At 44.4% G+C, this 16518-nt stretch overlaps 1 protein-coding gene and 1 pseudogene across 2 annotated transcripts; both read left to right on the plus strand.

Moving 5' to 3' along the window:
* The first annotated feature begins 609 nt into the window (after positions 1 to 609).
* Positions 610 to 8252, plus strand: LOC136520196 (uncharacterized). 2 transcript variants are annotated; one of them, XM_066513654.1, is made up of 7 exons: positions 610 to 3835; positions 3932 to 4269; positions 4603 to 4701; positions 4799 to 5086; positions 5681 to 6394; positions 6923 to 7028; positions 7863 to 8252. In XM_066513654.1, the coding sequence occupies exons 1-7, from the start codon at positions 712 to 714 to the stop codon at positions 7889 to 7891; spliced, it is 4698 nt and encodes a 1565-aa protein (XP_066369751.1). In that variant the 5' UTR covers positions 610 to 711; the 3' UTR covers positions 7892 to 8252. The 2 variants fall into 2 exon arrangements, with proteins under 2 accessions (XP_066369751.1, XP_066369746.1); XM_066513649.1 differs by having other exon boundaries at positions 610 to 4269.
* Positions 8253 to 8863: 611 nt separating this feature from the next.
* Positions 8864 to 14155, plus strand: LOC136520213 (putative disease resistance protein RGA3; annotated as a pseudogene).
* The last annotated feature ends 2363 nt before the right edge of the window (positions 14156 to 16518 follow it).

Raw genomic sequence — 16518 nt, forward strand, 5'->3', positions numbered from 1 at the left:
TTAGTATAATTACATAAATCATTAAATTTATTTTTATAATAAACTTATTTAGATGTACAAATGTTGCTATTATTTTTTTTATAAATAGTCAAACTTAAAAAAGTTTGACCAACATAAATTCCATAATGACATTTTTTTCGGGGTGGAAGGAGTATTTAGTATCAAACCAACGTGCAAGTCAAGTTCAGCTGTGCTTGATCTGCTGGTGGTACAGTAATATGTGAGGAGATTGGCAGGGGAAACAGCAGCCGCTGCTACTTTCTAGGCCAAGCGCCCAAAACAAACCAGGACTTTCTATCCTGGCACTGCATACCCCAGGTACTACCAAATCCCGGTGCATTAAACAACAACAACAAAACAAAATGACCCGGATTCCCAGCTGATGCTGTGATGCATGCATGCGTTTCCAAAGCCAATACTCCTATCTCGTAGTAATCAACATTCTATTCCATACCAATGGACGTGTACACAAATCCCTGGAACAGAAACAACCACGGCCCACGGGGCCCATCCTCCCAGTCTCCCGCGAGGCCACGACTGCGATGCACAGGTCTCCAACCAACCAAGCACGAGGACAGGCGAAGCGAAAGCGTGAGTGGGTGACAGAAGGACGAGGTGAGCGGAGTGGTTGGGAGGAGCATCCAGACTGATCGAGGGTTTAGGGTTTCTCCTCCTTCCCCTCCTCCACCCCGCGCCACCGCCACCGCCGCCATGGCTGGGGTGGAAGACGAGGACGAGTTCAAGGACGCCCTGGCGGCCGCCGATCCGCCACCTTGCTCGCCGAAGCCCACCTCCAACTCCAAGTCCAAGCCCGCTACCGGCGGTGGCCTCGGGAGGAGGCTGTTCGCTTCCATTCCTCTCCCCGCCACCCTCTCCGCCGCCATCGGCCGCTTCTCCAGTCCCAAGCCGCCGGCTTCCAATGTGGGCCTCGGGCTCCTACTCGACGCGGGGGCGGGGCCCGCTCCCTCCGCCGACGGCCCCCCTGCCTCCGACGCGGCCTCGGGCGGCAGCAGCCTCCACATGCCCTCGCTGGCTGCACTCCAGCGGCAGCACGGGGACGATCAGGTTGCTGGGCGTGGCGCAGGTGTGGAGGAGGAGGAGCTAGGGTTGGTACCGGCCGAGGAAGGGTGGAATACAGCTGAAGACTGTCGGGAGAAGGAAGGTCTTGCTGTTGATGGGCGCTCTGCGAACAGAAATTGTTTCCCGACGCGTGGTCAGGTGGAGGAGGGGGAGCAGTGCCCTGGTGATGAGTTGGGGGCAGCCGTGGCCCAAGATCAGGAGGTGGTGGTGGAGCAACAAGGGGCCACCGAGGATTTTGCTGCTGTGGTGGAAGATGAGAGTAACTACTCTGCAGTAGAGCAATGTGCTGGTGATGAAACAAGGGCAGTCAAGGCTAGCAATGCTGCGAGGGTGATCAAGCAAGAGTGTGCTGGTGGCATACTGGATGCAGCTGAAGATGGTGTTTCTGTAGGATTGCAAGAGGAGGCGAATGCTGTGGTGGAAGAGCAAGGCGTGGATGTCATTTCTGTACAAGATCAACATGAGGTGGTGGAGCAGTGCGCTGGTGATAAATTGACAACAACCACAGATGGTAATGCTGCACAAGATCAAGAGGTGGTGGTGGAGCAAGAAGGGGCAACTGAGTGGTACACTGCTTTGGAAGCTGTAGAACAATGCAGCGATGATGGGTCAAAAGCAGGAAAGGATGGGGATATTGTTGAAGAAGAGAAGGGTGTGGAAGAAGAAGGTGCTGTTGGTCTACTACTGGATGCAGCCAAGGATGGTGCTCCTGTGGAATCACAAGAGGATGATGATTTGGTGGTGGCAGAGCAAAATGAGGATATCGTTTCTTTACAAGATCAACATAAAGTAGTCGAGCAGTCTACCAGTGATCAATTGAGAACAGCCACAGATGATAATGCTGTACAAGATCAAGAGGTGGTAGAGCTAGAAGGGGAAACTGAGTGTTACACTGCTGTGGAAGCTGTAGAACAATGCTGCTATGATGGGTCAAAAACAGTGAAGGATGGCGATATTGTTGAAGAAGAGAAGGGTGTGGAAGAAGGTGCTGTTGGTGTACTACTGGATGCAGCCAAGGATGGTGCTCCTGTGGAATCACAAGAGGATGATGATTTGGTGGTGGCAGAGCAAAATGAGGATGTCGTTTCTTTACAAGATCAACATAAAGTAGTGGAGCAGTCCACCGGTGATCAATTGAGAACAGCCATACAAGATCAAGAGGTGGTGGAGCTAGAAGGGGAAACTGAGTGTTACACTGCTGTGGAAGCTGTAGAACAATGCACCAATCATGGATCAACAGCAGCCAAGGATGGCAGTGTTGTGGAAGAAAAGGAGAAGGCGGTGGAGCAAGAAGTTTCTGTTGGTGTACTGGATGCAGCTAAAGATTGCATTACTGTGGAACCACAAGAGGAGAATGTGGTGGTGGCGGAGCATGGCGAGGATGGCATTTCTGTGCAAGATCAACATAAGGTGGTGGAGCAATGTACCAGTGGTCGACCGAGAACAACCATGGATGATAATGCTTCAGAAGGTCAAGGGGTGGTGAAGCAGGAAGGTGCCATTTTTGATATGGACGCAACAACAGATGATATTGCTGTTGAAGATCAAGAGAAGGAAATGAAGGAATCTGATGGTGATGAATCAAGAGCAACCAGGGATGAAAATTCTGTGGAAGTTAAGGATAAGGTGGTGGACCAAGAAGATGTCGTAGACGAATACGGTGTGACCAAGGATGGCAGTGGTGCGGAGTTACTAGAGAACAACGTAGTGGCTGTAGAGCAAGGTGAGGATGGCATCTCTCTATCAGATGAGGATAATATTGTGGAACTATACACAAGTGATCAACTGAGATCAACCCTGGATGACCATGCGGCAGAAAATCAAAAGGCGGTGGGGCAAGAAGGTGACATTGTTGAAAGGGCTGTGACCACAGATCGTATTGCTAGTGAAGACCAAGAGAAGGAAGTAGAGCAATCTGCTGGTGATGAATCAAGGTCAACCAAGGATGAGAATGGTCTGGAAGATAATGAGAATGTGGATCCAGAAGATGTGATCAACATACAAGGTGTGATCAATGATGACAGTTGTGTGGAGGCACAAGAGGAGGGCGTGGTGGGTGCAGAGCAAGGTGGGGATGCCATGTCTGTAGGAGATGAGGGTAATGCGGTGGAGCAATGCACCAATGATCAGCTGAGAGCAACCATGGAGGATAATGCTGCAGAATTCCAAGAGTTGGTGGAGCAAGAAGGTGTCACTTTTGAAAAGGGTATGACTGCTGGTGGCATTACTGTTGAAGATCAAGACAAGGAAGTGGAACAATCTGCAGGTGACGAATCAAGCATAACCGAGGGTGAGAATGCTGTGGAAGATAACAAGAAGGTGGATCAAGAAGATGCCATTAACAGACAAGGTACAGCTAAGGAAGACAGTGGTGTGGAGCCACAAGAGGAGAACGTTGTGGATCCAGATCAAGGTGTGGATGACCTTTCTGTACTAGATGAGGGTAATGTGGTGGTACAATGCACCAGTGATCAATTGAGAACAACCATGGAAGATAATGCTGCAGAATTGCTAGAGGTGGTGGAGCAAGAAGGCGCCATTGTTGAAAAGGGTGTGGCCTCAGATGGCATTACTGTTGAAGATCAAGACAAGGAAATGGAACAATCTGCAGGTGACGAATTAAGAGCGACCGACGGTGAGAATTCTGTGGAAGATAAAAAGGTGTATCAAGAAGATGCCATTGACAAACAAGGTGCAGCTAAGGATGGCAGTGGTGTGGAGTCACAAGAGGAGAACATGGTGGTTCCAGACCAAGGTATGGATGGCCTTTCTGTACTAGATGAGGGTAATGTGGAACCACAGTGCACCAGTGATCAACTGAGAACAACCACAGATAATAATAATGCTACAGTTGATCCAGAGGTGGTGGAGCAAGGTGTTGGTAGCACCTTGGGTGCAGCCAAGGTTGGCATTGCTGTGGAAGAATCACGAGAGGAGGACATCATGGTGGCAGAGCAAGTTGAAGATGGTGTTTTTGTACAAGATCAAGATGAGGCAGTGGAGCAACACACCAGTGATCAACTGAGAACAATCACAGATGATAATGCTGTGGAAGATCAAGAGGTGCACAGAGAGAAGATTGGTCTCTCTGAAGGATACCCACAGAGGCCTGGTAAACAGAACTGCCGTTTTTACATGTCAACCGGGAGCTGCTCATATGGGTCATCATGCCACTTCAATCATCCACGGGTAAAATTGGCATTAATTTCTTAACTCTGTTGGCTTTTCAGTATCAGCCTTCTTTCATCTGGTTAATGATATACAATCAACCACACTCCATTTGATTTGTTTTACATGTGTGCATGCATCTTTTCCTTCACAATGCATTTTATCCATCTAAATTTGAAGTGCATGCTATAAAGATTTCAGTGCTGACTTGCTGTATTTCCAGTATGTGTGATATGCACTTTAGAAAGTTGTGGTATACCTGTTTAGTGTTTTATTTTTCATTTGTGGATCTTATTATTATCTGGCATAACTTTCGTCCTTATTTCATATTGAAACTTGTTTTCATCACTACAGCTCAAAGCAAAACTGGAAGTTTCAAGTTTCCCTTCTGAACAAAGAAATCATGAAGTTGAATTTCTGGAACTGAACCGTGTTGGCCTCCCCATTCGAGAAGTATGCATTTTCCTGTTTCCTTCTATTCATCTAAGCTGGTTCATAAACTTATGCTTCGCATTTAAAGTTGCTGAGCCAAATTTCGTTCTTTGATCAGGGAGCAAGGAAGTGTACCTATTACATGCGTAATGGTACATGTGGATATGGAAAGAAATGTTGTTATAACCATCCAGAGCAAGTGCTTGATGTTCAACTCCACACGGCAACGGGATGGGATGATACTAACTTGCAATCTTCACCACACTCAAAGAAGTCACCTGAACATGGAACCATGGATGACATATCGTCTGGATCTGAGATCCTTCCTCCAAACATACTTCGGATGCTTTTACCTCCTCAGAATGTGCCCCCTTGTACAGAAGAAAAGGAAATGAGGATAAAAAAGGTACATCCATACATGCTGTCTATTTGAATATTGTACATTTATGTAACTGTATATGTAAATATTCATTTGTTCACATCTTGGAATTCTGCAACATATTTTTTAGAAAAGAAACCCTATGTTTATTTTCTTGTAGCATATCTGCTTGTATATGGATGAATGCTTTTCCAATCTTCATTGGGACTGCAATTTCGTTTTTATTCTTTTTTTGTTCCTTTCAGATGTTATCAACCCAAACCCAAGCCATATGACCTCAAAAACCATGTGACACTGCTCAGATGTATTTTCATATTGTTGATTGAATAAATATTTGGCATTAGTTTCTTCCAATATTTGTTGAATCTAGTAGATGCTTAAGTTGAACCTATAGACCTGGACCTTTATGTGAAAAGGCATTCTGATATGACTAGCCTGTGGCAGCTGAGCCGAAGTGTTAGGGAATTTTGCATGCTACTATTTGATTTTATTAGACAAGCGTCCTTTTCATTCAAGTAAAGCAGATTTGTCACTTTTGCAATTTTGGAATTCCACATGTACTATGCATACTGTGGCCATAGTAATGCATTCTTAATAACTTTTCTCATTTGCTTCAAGTAGGATCCTGATTGGGCATCTGCTTCAGATGATTCTGATGGCTGCTGCTCGGCGGATAGCTCAGATGGGCCTTTGTGCAAGCAGGAACATGGGGACTATCCTGAGAGGCCTGTATGCCCTTTCCTTCTGAGATTTGGTAATTGTAGGTTTGGATCATCGTGCCAATATTACCATCCAAAAGACAAATTTCCAAGTACCTACCATCCAAAAGACAAATTCCAAAGTAGATACCATCCAAAAGAAAAATCAAGTAGATACCATCCAAAAAAAGAGCCATCACTATCAGGAGAACTGATGGTTTATCCTGACAGACCTGGTGAACCTGAGTGCCCCTTCTATGTGAAAACCGGGTCCTGTAAATTTGGTGCAAACTGTAAGTTTCATCACCCGAAGGATATAACCCCAAGCTTGCAGGGTCCAGCAAGTTCAAAAAGGTCAGTTGCTGCAAACGAACACAACCCAGCAGCTAGAACCACACTAAAAGATCAGATGTACCAGCAACAAAAATATCCTGAGAGGCCTGGTCAACCAGATTGCCGGTACTACATGCAATTTGGGAAATGTAAATTTGAATCAGCATGTATATTCAATCATCCAAAAGAACTTTCAAGTGGGTGGCATCCCGCAGAATGCCCATTCTACATGAAAACTGGGACATGCCAATTTGGATCAGCTTGTGAATTTTATCACCCGAAAGATCGGTGCCCAAGCAGAGCGGTATGTATTTATTATTGATGGTTAGTTCATTCAGTGGTAGTTCTTTTTCTTGTCTTCTCTTTAATTAGTAGTACCTGTTGCTATTCACTACCTTACTTCTTAATCACTGGAAAAGGCACAAGCTAGTAACTGAACACACCTTTTCAAATTACCTGTGGCATTCCAAGATTCTTTAGTTGGTTTCAAACTACAGTAACAATGATGATTTGATTATCTGTTATGTAGATAAGAAAGAGTGTGCATGCTTGTTTTTTAAGCATTGTGATCTGTGCTTGTTATTCCTGATCTGATGTTTATGCAAAGAAATGTTATTCCTAAATGGCTTCAAGGTGTTTCTGTTTGGAGTGGGAGATCTCCTTTGTCTCCATTATATACTTTCTTCTTAATGAAATGATATGCAGCTCTCCTGCATGTTCGAGCGGGGGATTAGGTGTTCACAGATTTTCACATTGTGATTTGACTGATTTCAACTATACATGGTTTATTTCTCCTTTCTGGTATTTGAACTGTGGAGCTGTGTTGTTTCAGGGAGTAATTGATGGTACTGACTATGGACATGATTTTGCCACGAAGTCACAGAATGTTCTGCAGCATCAAATTTCATCATCCAAGCGATCGTCTTCCAAAGAATTAGGTATGTACTTGTTTATTTTTGTATCAAATGTTCATATGAATATGCCTTACATCGTTGAGGGTTTGTTCTGTTTAAATGTTCAAATAAATATGACTTACAGCCTAGCAGTTAAGGAAAAGGAAGAAAAAAGGGCACCTACATTCAGTTTACTCTCTTATAGTGTCCTTTTCTTGGTAGTAGGTACTGCATTTCCTGTTTAAGCATCGCATTGCCATTGCTGGTTCTGAGCCCCTCTCTTTTGGCGCAACATGAACCAACACTAAGTTTTCTTTACATATATAATTTGATCCAACATTAAGTCTGTCACCGTTTTGTTTTGCATTTTGAATGATCTGAGGGTAGCTGACGTTTGCACATCACACAAGCTGCTGCAACTGACATGCTGAAACTAGCTCTCTTATAGTGTCCTTTTCTTGTTACTGCATATGCTATTTACCATGCACACAAGAATGGCACAACAGGTCTGCATACGTTTTACTATTGTGGGTTTGGACCCTTCTCTTTTGGGCAATATGATCCAAAATTAAGGCCCCATTTGGAGGAGCCGGAGCCGGAGCACCTGGAAGCCACGCCAAACGGGCCCTAACTTGACCACTGTTTTGTGTTCCAACTGAATCACCTGAGGGTAGCTGACGTTTGCACACATCACACAAGCTGCTGCAACTGATCACTGTTTTGTGTTGCAATCTGAATCACCTAGCTGATGTTTGTGCAGTGCACAGGCTGCTGCAATTGACACGCTGAAACTAACCCGTTACAGCACATGGCAGCTTTCGCTTGTTTTGTCCCCCCATCTGACTTGTTCCTCTGGTGTTTTGGTTGCCTTGTTTGCAGGACCGTTTCCCTACAAACGACTTCCTTGACTGACTCTGGTGGGGATATGACTGGCTGTGGCTGATGAGTGGAGCAAGTTCTGATGATGGAACATAAATGCTTGTAGGAACCCCTAGTCTTCCTTTTTGGAGAGATCGATTCTGACTCATGTCTATGTCGAATTTCTGCCCTGTGTCGTTAGAGTTCTAGTACCAGATGCGATCCCAGCCACTGATATACCATCTAACATTGCTGTGACCTTGATGTGGTGTTAACTTGAGTTTGCGGATTACAGTGAGTTAGCATGCAGCTCAGATCCCTGCAGTTGCTGAAGATTGGGATAATGGCCAGATCAGACCATATTCTGTAACTTGTGACTTTTACATCGTCAGGTCTCCTGGGTTCAGCCTCTATTGTTTTGTTTGTGTGCGGTGACCATATGTGTGTCGGTTGTCTCCTGGGTTTAGCCTCGCATTCGGGCGTTCGGCCTTGATGTTCTTGCTCCGTTTGCATGTCATGGCGGCTGTACGACGCTATAGGCATTTCAGCATTTGCATGCAAGCTTCTGATTACGCTCACCACGTTAGTGGTGCTAGGCACCATAGCCCCAGCAAGCAGCAAGATCGACCTGAGCGTGCCCGCGGCGGGTGCCCGTTCGCATGTCATGGAGGTTAACGTCATCGCGTTGTCGTAGTCCACAATACGCATAAGAGGCAAAGTAAAGATGCTTCTTTTGTGTTCCTGGTTCAGGATGAAAGAATATCGAATAGGCTACAGTGGATTCTGTGTCTTGAAAAAGATGCTTCCGATCTCGCAAATCAACACCACAGACCCACTGTGATTCGAAATCGAAAAAGAAAAGGTGAGAGCTGCTCCTAAAAATACCCTAAAAACGCGATAAACTTGGGGCCTGCCTCTCTCTAAAGCTTGCTGTGCAGTTTTTGGTAGGGCTTCGGTCCAGGCCACTCGGTAAAGTAAAGCTTAGAACCCTCTTTATTCTATGAAATGGGCACCATATTGTTCCGACTTCCACTAACAAAATATTCCTTGCAAGCGGCTATGGCGGAATTATTCTTCCTGCTTCCACTAATTCAAGTTACGAATAAAACTGTGACACGCGTTGGTCGAATATATTTGCAATTTTTCACCAAGCCAACAAGCATCCCACGAGCAGCATGGAGCAGAAGCACACACACATTTTGGAACCGCTTCCTGTTCGTTTACTTTAGCCACCCAATTCCTTGCTGATGGCGGCGGTGCTGGACACGTTTGCGTCGAAGCTGGTGGACATCCTGACGGGCATGGCCAAGGACGAGGTGGAGATGCTCCTAGGCGTGCCGGGCGAGATCACCAAGCTCGAGGCGACGCTCGGTGACCTGAGCAGCATCCTGGCTGACGCCGAGAGGAGCCGCATCCGCGACTCTGCTGTGGAGCGGTGGGTGAGGGAGCTCAAGGATGTCATGTACGACGCCGATGACATCCTTGATCTCTGCCAGATCATGGAGGGTGGAGAAGAAGAAGATCCCTCGTCATCAGTTTCCGCTCCGAAAAGCACTTCAGGATGCTGGAACATCTCCAAGACGTTCTATTGCTTCCGCAACCCTGTTGTCGCGCATGAAATTGGAAGGAAGATCCAAGCCCTCAACCAGCGACTGGATCGACCTTGAGAAGAGGAGCTCCCGCTTCGGATTCATCACGCAAGAAATCAACTCCTCAGGTTATTCCATCAATAAAGCTCCGAATTCTTTGTCTGATAAGACTGGATCGCTTATTCTCCAGTCCGATGTTGTTGGTGACAAGATCATGGAGGATACAAAGAAAATCGTTGATCTACTAATCAAGAAGGTGGGTAGTCCGGCTGAATCCAAGGGCAACAACGTTGTTGTTGCTGTTGCTATCACTGGCATGGGTGGGATAGGAAAAACCACCCTTGCTAGGATGGTTTTCAATGATAGCAAGGTGGAGGAGAGCTTCGATCAAAGGATATGGTTGAGCGTTAACAAGGAGGTCGATGACATCAATGCCCTACGAAGTGTTCTAGCTTCTTTTGGCACCAACCATGAAAGCTTTTGCGGGAAACAAGGATCTGCTTGAGCGTGCTTTGAAGGACACGGTCCAGCAAAAGAAGTTTCTGTTGGTGATGGATGATGTGTGGAGCGAGAAGGTGTGAAACGACTTGCTTAGAGTGCCACTCAGTTATGGTGCTCCTGGCAGTCGTGTGTTGGTGACCACAAGAAACGATGGAGTTGGTCGTGGAATGAATTCCCAACATCTCCATCAAGTTGACAAGCTGCAAACAGAAGATGCTTGGATTTTACTAAAAAATCAGGTTAGTAATTTTTTTAATCACATTATTTATTTGCGCATTAGTAATAGTGTAATAAAGAAAACAAATACTTGTGATATATGTCCTCAACTACAAATAGAACTCCATCTAGATTTGACCTTAATAAAGATTTCTTAACTTTCACCATTAATATCTAAAACTTTGCATAGACTAACTAGACACAACATTCGCATGCTTATATTCATTATGAAGGATATTATTTTTATTTAAGATAACATATTTTATAGGTATTATTAGTCAAAATTTTAAAATTTTGACTTGGTAAAATCCTAGTTATGTTTGTGATCTAAGGAAGTATAATTTAATAACGCCACGTATAATACTAGCTGGTAAATATATGTTATATTTTATCTTGTTACAAATATTTGACTTTTATTTTTTTGTATATTTATTGTGAGCAAAATATCCAAAAGTCTTAGAAAACAGCGGCAAAAAAAGGCATATAATGGAACCCTACTACGTAAAATACGTCAAGTTGTCTAAGAAGAGGGGATGTTTTGGTCCTTCCTTGAGAACATCATGAGTGCTATGAACAAAGCTCCCAGTACTATGCGCATTATTTCAGAGGAACCATGTGATTAAGTGGGCTTTGAGTAGCCGACTTAAAAACTAGTATGAACATATGAGCCTCCTTTTCAGCATTTCCTCTTGTCTCGGTCCTTTACCGGTTCTGTACTGCAGCACGCGCATGAAAATCCATTCTTCTGATTTCTCTCTCCTATCCTCCGTCAATGTAAAATACTGCCGCTAGCACCACAAAAGCCACCGCGCCTGGGCCCAATAGCACGCGGATATCTCTCCTAAAATGTTTCAACATTTCCTAATCAATAAATCTTGCACACATAGGCATCGCGCTCTTGCCCATCTCTTCCATTGCTTTGCATCAAGCTGACGATGAAGTAGATTCTCAAATCCAAACACCCTATAATTGGCAAAGGCCACTAGAAAAAGCAAATTAGCAACAACACGGCACCCGGTATCTGGGTTGGCAGTTAAATTTGTTAGGTTTGATCTCCCACCAGTTAGGCCCAACGGCCTTTTGGGCCTTGTTCTCGTGCCCTGATGGGGGGCGCCCAACCCTACATGGTTGGTGGGCCCCCGTCACACTGCGCTATAAATAAAGGTGAGGGACGGCAGGCTCTTGATACGAGGTTCACCTGAGCCGCCACTCCCCACCGATATTCCCTATCCCGATCCGAGAGGGGCGCAGCCAGTGACGGGAAGCCGCCACCGTCTCCACTGCGCCACCACTTCACTGTATTGACTCCTCTCTCCACCGAACGTCGCTGCCGGCGCGCAGATGACAATCAGCGAACGAGATCCCGACCGGCGCTTCCACCACTCCGACTGCTTCGACCACTACGGCCTTCGATGGTCTGCAACCTCTCACTCACATTCTCTCTGCCTCTTTGTAGATCGTGTATTAGGATCTTTGATTACTGGGATTCAAGAACATGTACCCCTACTTCACTGTGTACATGTATTCCTATTACTATGTATTCCGATCTGATGAATATGAATAAGAAGGTAACAATGGTACCGGAGCCGGTTTTATTGAAAAGAAAGATCGAACGAATGAACCAATTTTAGATCGGAAAGAGCAGGAACGAACCCTAACCCTAACCCTAACATGAATGAATGAATGGGGTCCTACCTGGGCCCTCATCCCGCCGGCGGCATCGCCACCGCGCGGGACAAAGAACGAGCCGTCAGCCCTCGCCGACGTGCGGGACTGGAACCCGGACCGACTAACGCGGCCACCGGTCGGGGCACCGACGCAGGCCAACTCGACGACGGCGCGTTCAGCCTTGGGCGAACGCGCGCGCCGGCGAGAAGCTCTGCGGCGGCACCGCCGTTTCCTCTTCTCCGGCCGCCATGGGTGGCCGCCAGCTGTTGCTGCTCTGCGCGTGGCTAACAGAGAAGGGGAGGGAGGAAGAAGAAGTGGCGGGGTGGCCGAATCTGCTCCGGCGGGTACCCTGCTCCGGTGGGTGCCCTTCCTTCTTGCCGGTGGTGGCCGGTCGCCATGGGCACCGCCACTACTGTGCCACTGAGAGAGGCGAGGGGGAGGAAAGAAAATGACTTAGAGTTTTGGAAATGTCTCAGCCGTCCGATGGAAACGGACAACCGTCCGATCGGGATGAACGGACCACATGTGCTCGCGGCTGCTGGGCTCAATATGGCCCAGGCGGGCGCGCCAAATACCTGCCCAGGCCCAGGTTAGGGCCTGGTGCGCGGGGAGCCTGCGCAGCGCGCGCGAGCGAGCGTGGGCCGCGGCGCGAGATGGGCCTTCGGGCCAAAATTGAAGAAGAAGATGATTTTTTTTTGTTTTTTCCAGAAGCAGTTTTTGACATAATTTTATCCAATGATATTTTGCTCAGAAAACAGTGAATTTTTTAGTGCTTCTGGAAAATAACAATATGAAAGATTATTAAGTTTCCGCTGTGCATGATAATTATTGTTCTCTTTGATTAAATTTGAACCAACAGGATAATTTAATTTTAAGAGAAGTGATGAATTTCTGATAATTTTTTATGAGATTATGATGTTGTTATTTTCTGACTAATGTTGTTAATAACAATATTATAATTTTGATTCATAAGAAATTATACATTAATTTTACTTCTGTTCAACGGTGATGTAAAATGTTTGCATGGATGAATTATAAGTTTTAATTTGACCAACGTTGAGTTAAAGCATGAAATTTTATGTATAAATGTTTCTTACTTACTCTGGTATGATTTCAGGAGGCAAATGCATTATGAACATTGCAAACATCCCGACACTCAATGGAAGCAATCACCATGTGTAGCGGGAGAAGTATGAACTGGAACTTGCGTTGGGAGAGGTTGATTTTACCATCACCTCACCGTGTCCTACTGAGCCAGAGGACCCAGTGAGAGGTGAAAATGAATCTGACGCTGATTTTGCTGCTCGAAAGCGTGATCATGCTGAAATAAGAATAAAATATGACCTTAAACATAGGCAATGGACTCTCTCCAACCGCAAGTGCCTGTTGGTGGCCAAGGCCACCATAGAAGAATAGATAAGGGGCTCAATCCCTAAATGTGCTACTGCCATAGAATATCTTAAGAAAATCAAGAGTCAGTTTACTGGGTCTATCAAGGCCATAGCAAGTTCACTGATTAAGAAGCTTGTGAATGAGAAATTCACTGGTGGTAGCATAAGGGAGCACATTTTGAAGATGAACACTACGGCATCTAAGCTAAAGGAAATGAATTTAAAGGAGGAGGATTTCCTGATTCATTTGATTTTTGCTTCTTTGCCAAAAGAATATGACACCTTTATTGTGAATTACAATATGCAGCCTGAAAGATGGGGCATAGAAAGACTCATCTCAATGTGTGCTCAAGAAGAGGAGAGGATAAAGTCCTCACAGGGTGAATCCGCTCATTTTGTGAAGGATAACAAAAGAAAGAATTTTAATGGCAAGAATTCTAAACCACAAGGGAAACCCAAGTGGGATAAGGCCTCTTCCTCCAATTCATAGGGAAAGAAGCCCTAGGATTCTGAGAATCAACAATATGGTGGAGCTGAAAAAGATCAGTGCAAGCACTGCTTCAAGAAGGGACACTACAAGAGGGATTGTTCAGACTTCTTGAAATCTCTGCTAAAGAAAGATGATGAATTTATTACATTTGTAGATGAATCCCTGTATTTATGTTATAATAAATTCACTTGGTGGGTTGATTCAGGAGCAACTACTCATGTTGCAAATTCCTTACAAGGGTTTAGTGGGACAAGAACCTTGCAAAGAGGAGAAAGAACGATTAAAGTTGCAAATGGAGTACAAGCCAATGTTGAAGCCATTGGAGTTTTTTCTTTAGAATTGAATAATGGTTTTGTACTTAGACTTAAAGAAGTACTTTATGTTCCCTCTTTGCGTAGAAATTTGATAAGCGTTTCGAAACTTGATGATGATGGAATTGATTTCTATTTTGGTGGTGGCAAGTGTAAGATACTGATTGATAATAAATGTGTTGGTCTTGCCTTCCGACAAGACAAGCTTTATTTATTATCTCTTACTGAGAATGCGAACAATGTATGCGATGAGAATGTGAATGATTCCCCATCTGCGAATGTAACTAAGAAGACGAAGAGAATTGATCATGTCTCTTCGAAATTATGGCATTGTCGCTTGGGCCATATTTTGAGAGGGAGAATAGAACGATTGGTTAAGGAATCAATTCTCCCGCACTTAGAATTTTTAGATTTAGAATAATGTATTGATTGTATCAAAGGAAAGTATGTCAAGAAAATTAAGAAAGATGCCAAACGAAGCACATGAATTTTAGAAATAATCCACACAGACATATGTGGTCCTTTTCCTGTGAAAAGTATGGATGGTTATGATTCGTTTATAACATTCACAGACGACTACTCTCGTTATGGCAATATTTATCCAATTAAATAAAGATCGGAAGTATTGGATAAATTCAGAATATTTAAAGCTAAAGTTGAAAATCAGCACAATAAGAAAATCAAGATAGTACGATCAGACCGAGGTGGAGAGTACTATAGGCGACATACCCCATATGGCCAAATTCCTGGACCGTTTGCAAAGTTTCTACAGGAAAATGGTATAGTCGCTCAGTACTCCACACCGGGGGAGCCTCAGCAGAATGGAGTGGCTGAAAGACGTAACCGTACCTTAATGGATATGGTAAGAAGCATGATGAGTTACTCCATATTACCGATTAGTTTATGGATGGAGGCACTGAAAACCGCCATTCACATACTTAATCGAGTACCAAGTAAATCGGTGCCTAAAACACCGTATGAATTATGGACAGGAAGGGAACCCTCACTTAACCATTTGCGTGTGTGGGGCTATCCGGCTAAGGCAAAAGTGTTTAACCTAAACATAGGAAAGTTAGACTCCAAGACAGTCAGCTGCCATTTTATTGGCTATCCAGAAAGATCGAAAGGATATCACTTCTATTGTCCTAACAGACATACGAAGATTGTAGAAACAAGACACGCTGTGTTCTTAGAGGATAACATGACCAGGGGGAGCATGGTAGCACGAGAAATCAGCCTACAGGAAAAGCGGGTACATGTACCCACTCCAATGGTTGAAGAACCATTCTTCACGCTACCTGCTGCTGTTGCACCGACAGTGCAGGACACTATAGTGCCAACACCTGTTGCAAGTTCTCCCGTGGCGACAATGAATGAACATGAGAACCCTGTCCTTGAGGAACCTATCCTTGAGGAATCTATAGAACCAAATGTCACACATGAGGAAGAACAGCAACAGCCTAACGTAGAACAAGTGCCAGAGGCACCTAGAAGGTCTCAAAGAATAAGAAGATCAACTATTATTGATGACTACGAAGTTTATGAGACAGAAGAATTTTAGATGGGGGATGATCCCACCTCATTTGAAGAAGCCATGAGAAGCGACCACTCATCAGAGTGGCTTAAGGCCATGGAAGATGAAATGAAGTCAATGAGTACCAATAAAGTTTGGGACTTAGAAATTATTCCTAAAGGAGCCAAAACAGTAGGTTGTAAATGGATCTACAAAACAAAATATGACTCCCAAGGGAATGTAGAAAGATTTAAAGCGCGACTTGTGGCGAAGGGCTTTACGCAAAGAGAAGGGATTGATTACAATGAGATGTTTTCTCTAATCTCATGTAAAGATTCCTTCAGAATTATAATGGCACTTGTAGCCCACTATGATTTGGAGTTACATCAAATGAATGTAAGGACGGCTTTCCTTAACGGAGATTTGGAAGAAAATGTTTATATGGCACAACCGAAAGGTTTTGTCGTAAAAGAAAAAGGAAATATGGGATGCCGCCTAAAGAAATCAATCTACGGATTGAAGCAAGCTTCAAGACAGTGATATTTGAAGTTTGATAGAACGATAAAAGGTTTTGGGTTTAAGGAAAATATTGAAGACAATTGCGTTTATGCAAAGTTCAAGAATGGAAAGTACATATTCCTAATTTTGTATGTGGATGATATCTTGCTTGCTAGTAGTGATATCAATCTACTAATGGAAACGAAGAAATTCTTGTCCTCAAAGTTTGATATGAAAGATCTCGGTGAGGCCTCGTTCGTTTTGGGAATAGAGATTCACCGAGACAGAAGAAAGGGGGTTCTAGGATTATCGCAAAAGGCATACATATAAAAGGTCCTGAAGAAATTTAGTATGCATGCGTGTAGTCCTTTACCTGCACCTATAGTCAAGGGTGATAGATTTGGGAAACATCAGTGTCCCAAGAACCAATATAAAATTGACCGAATGAAAGCGGTACCGTATGCTTCAGCTGTTGGAAGTTTACAATATGCTCAAGTGTG

The sequence above is a fragment of the Miscanthus floridulus genome, chromosome 2 (genome assembly GCF_019320115.1).
Source record: "Miscanthus floridulus cultivar M001 chromosome 2, ASM1932011v1, whole genome shotgun sequence".
Classification (NCBI taxonomy): domain Eukaryota; kingdom Viridiplantae; phylum Streptophyta; class Magnoliopsida; order Poales; family Poaceae; genus Miscanthus; species Miscanthus floridulus.

Bases quoted from the DNA above. Each gene is read 5' to 3' on its own strand.
- LOC136520196 (XM_066513649.1), top strand. From the start codon at position 712: ATGGCTGGGGTGGAAGACGAGGACGAGTTCAAGGACGCCCTGGCGGCC. The intron at 5,087-5,680 runs GTACATCCATAC...TGCTTCAAGTAG, and splicing joins AGGAAATGAGGATAAAAAAG to GATCCTGATTGGGCATCTGC. The intron at 6,395-6,922 runs GTATGTATTTAT...GTGTTGTTTCAG, and splicing joins ATCGGTGCCCAAGCAGAGCG to GGAGTAATTGATGGTACTGA.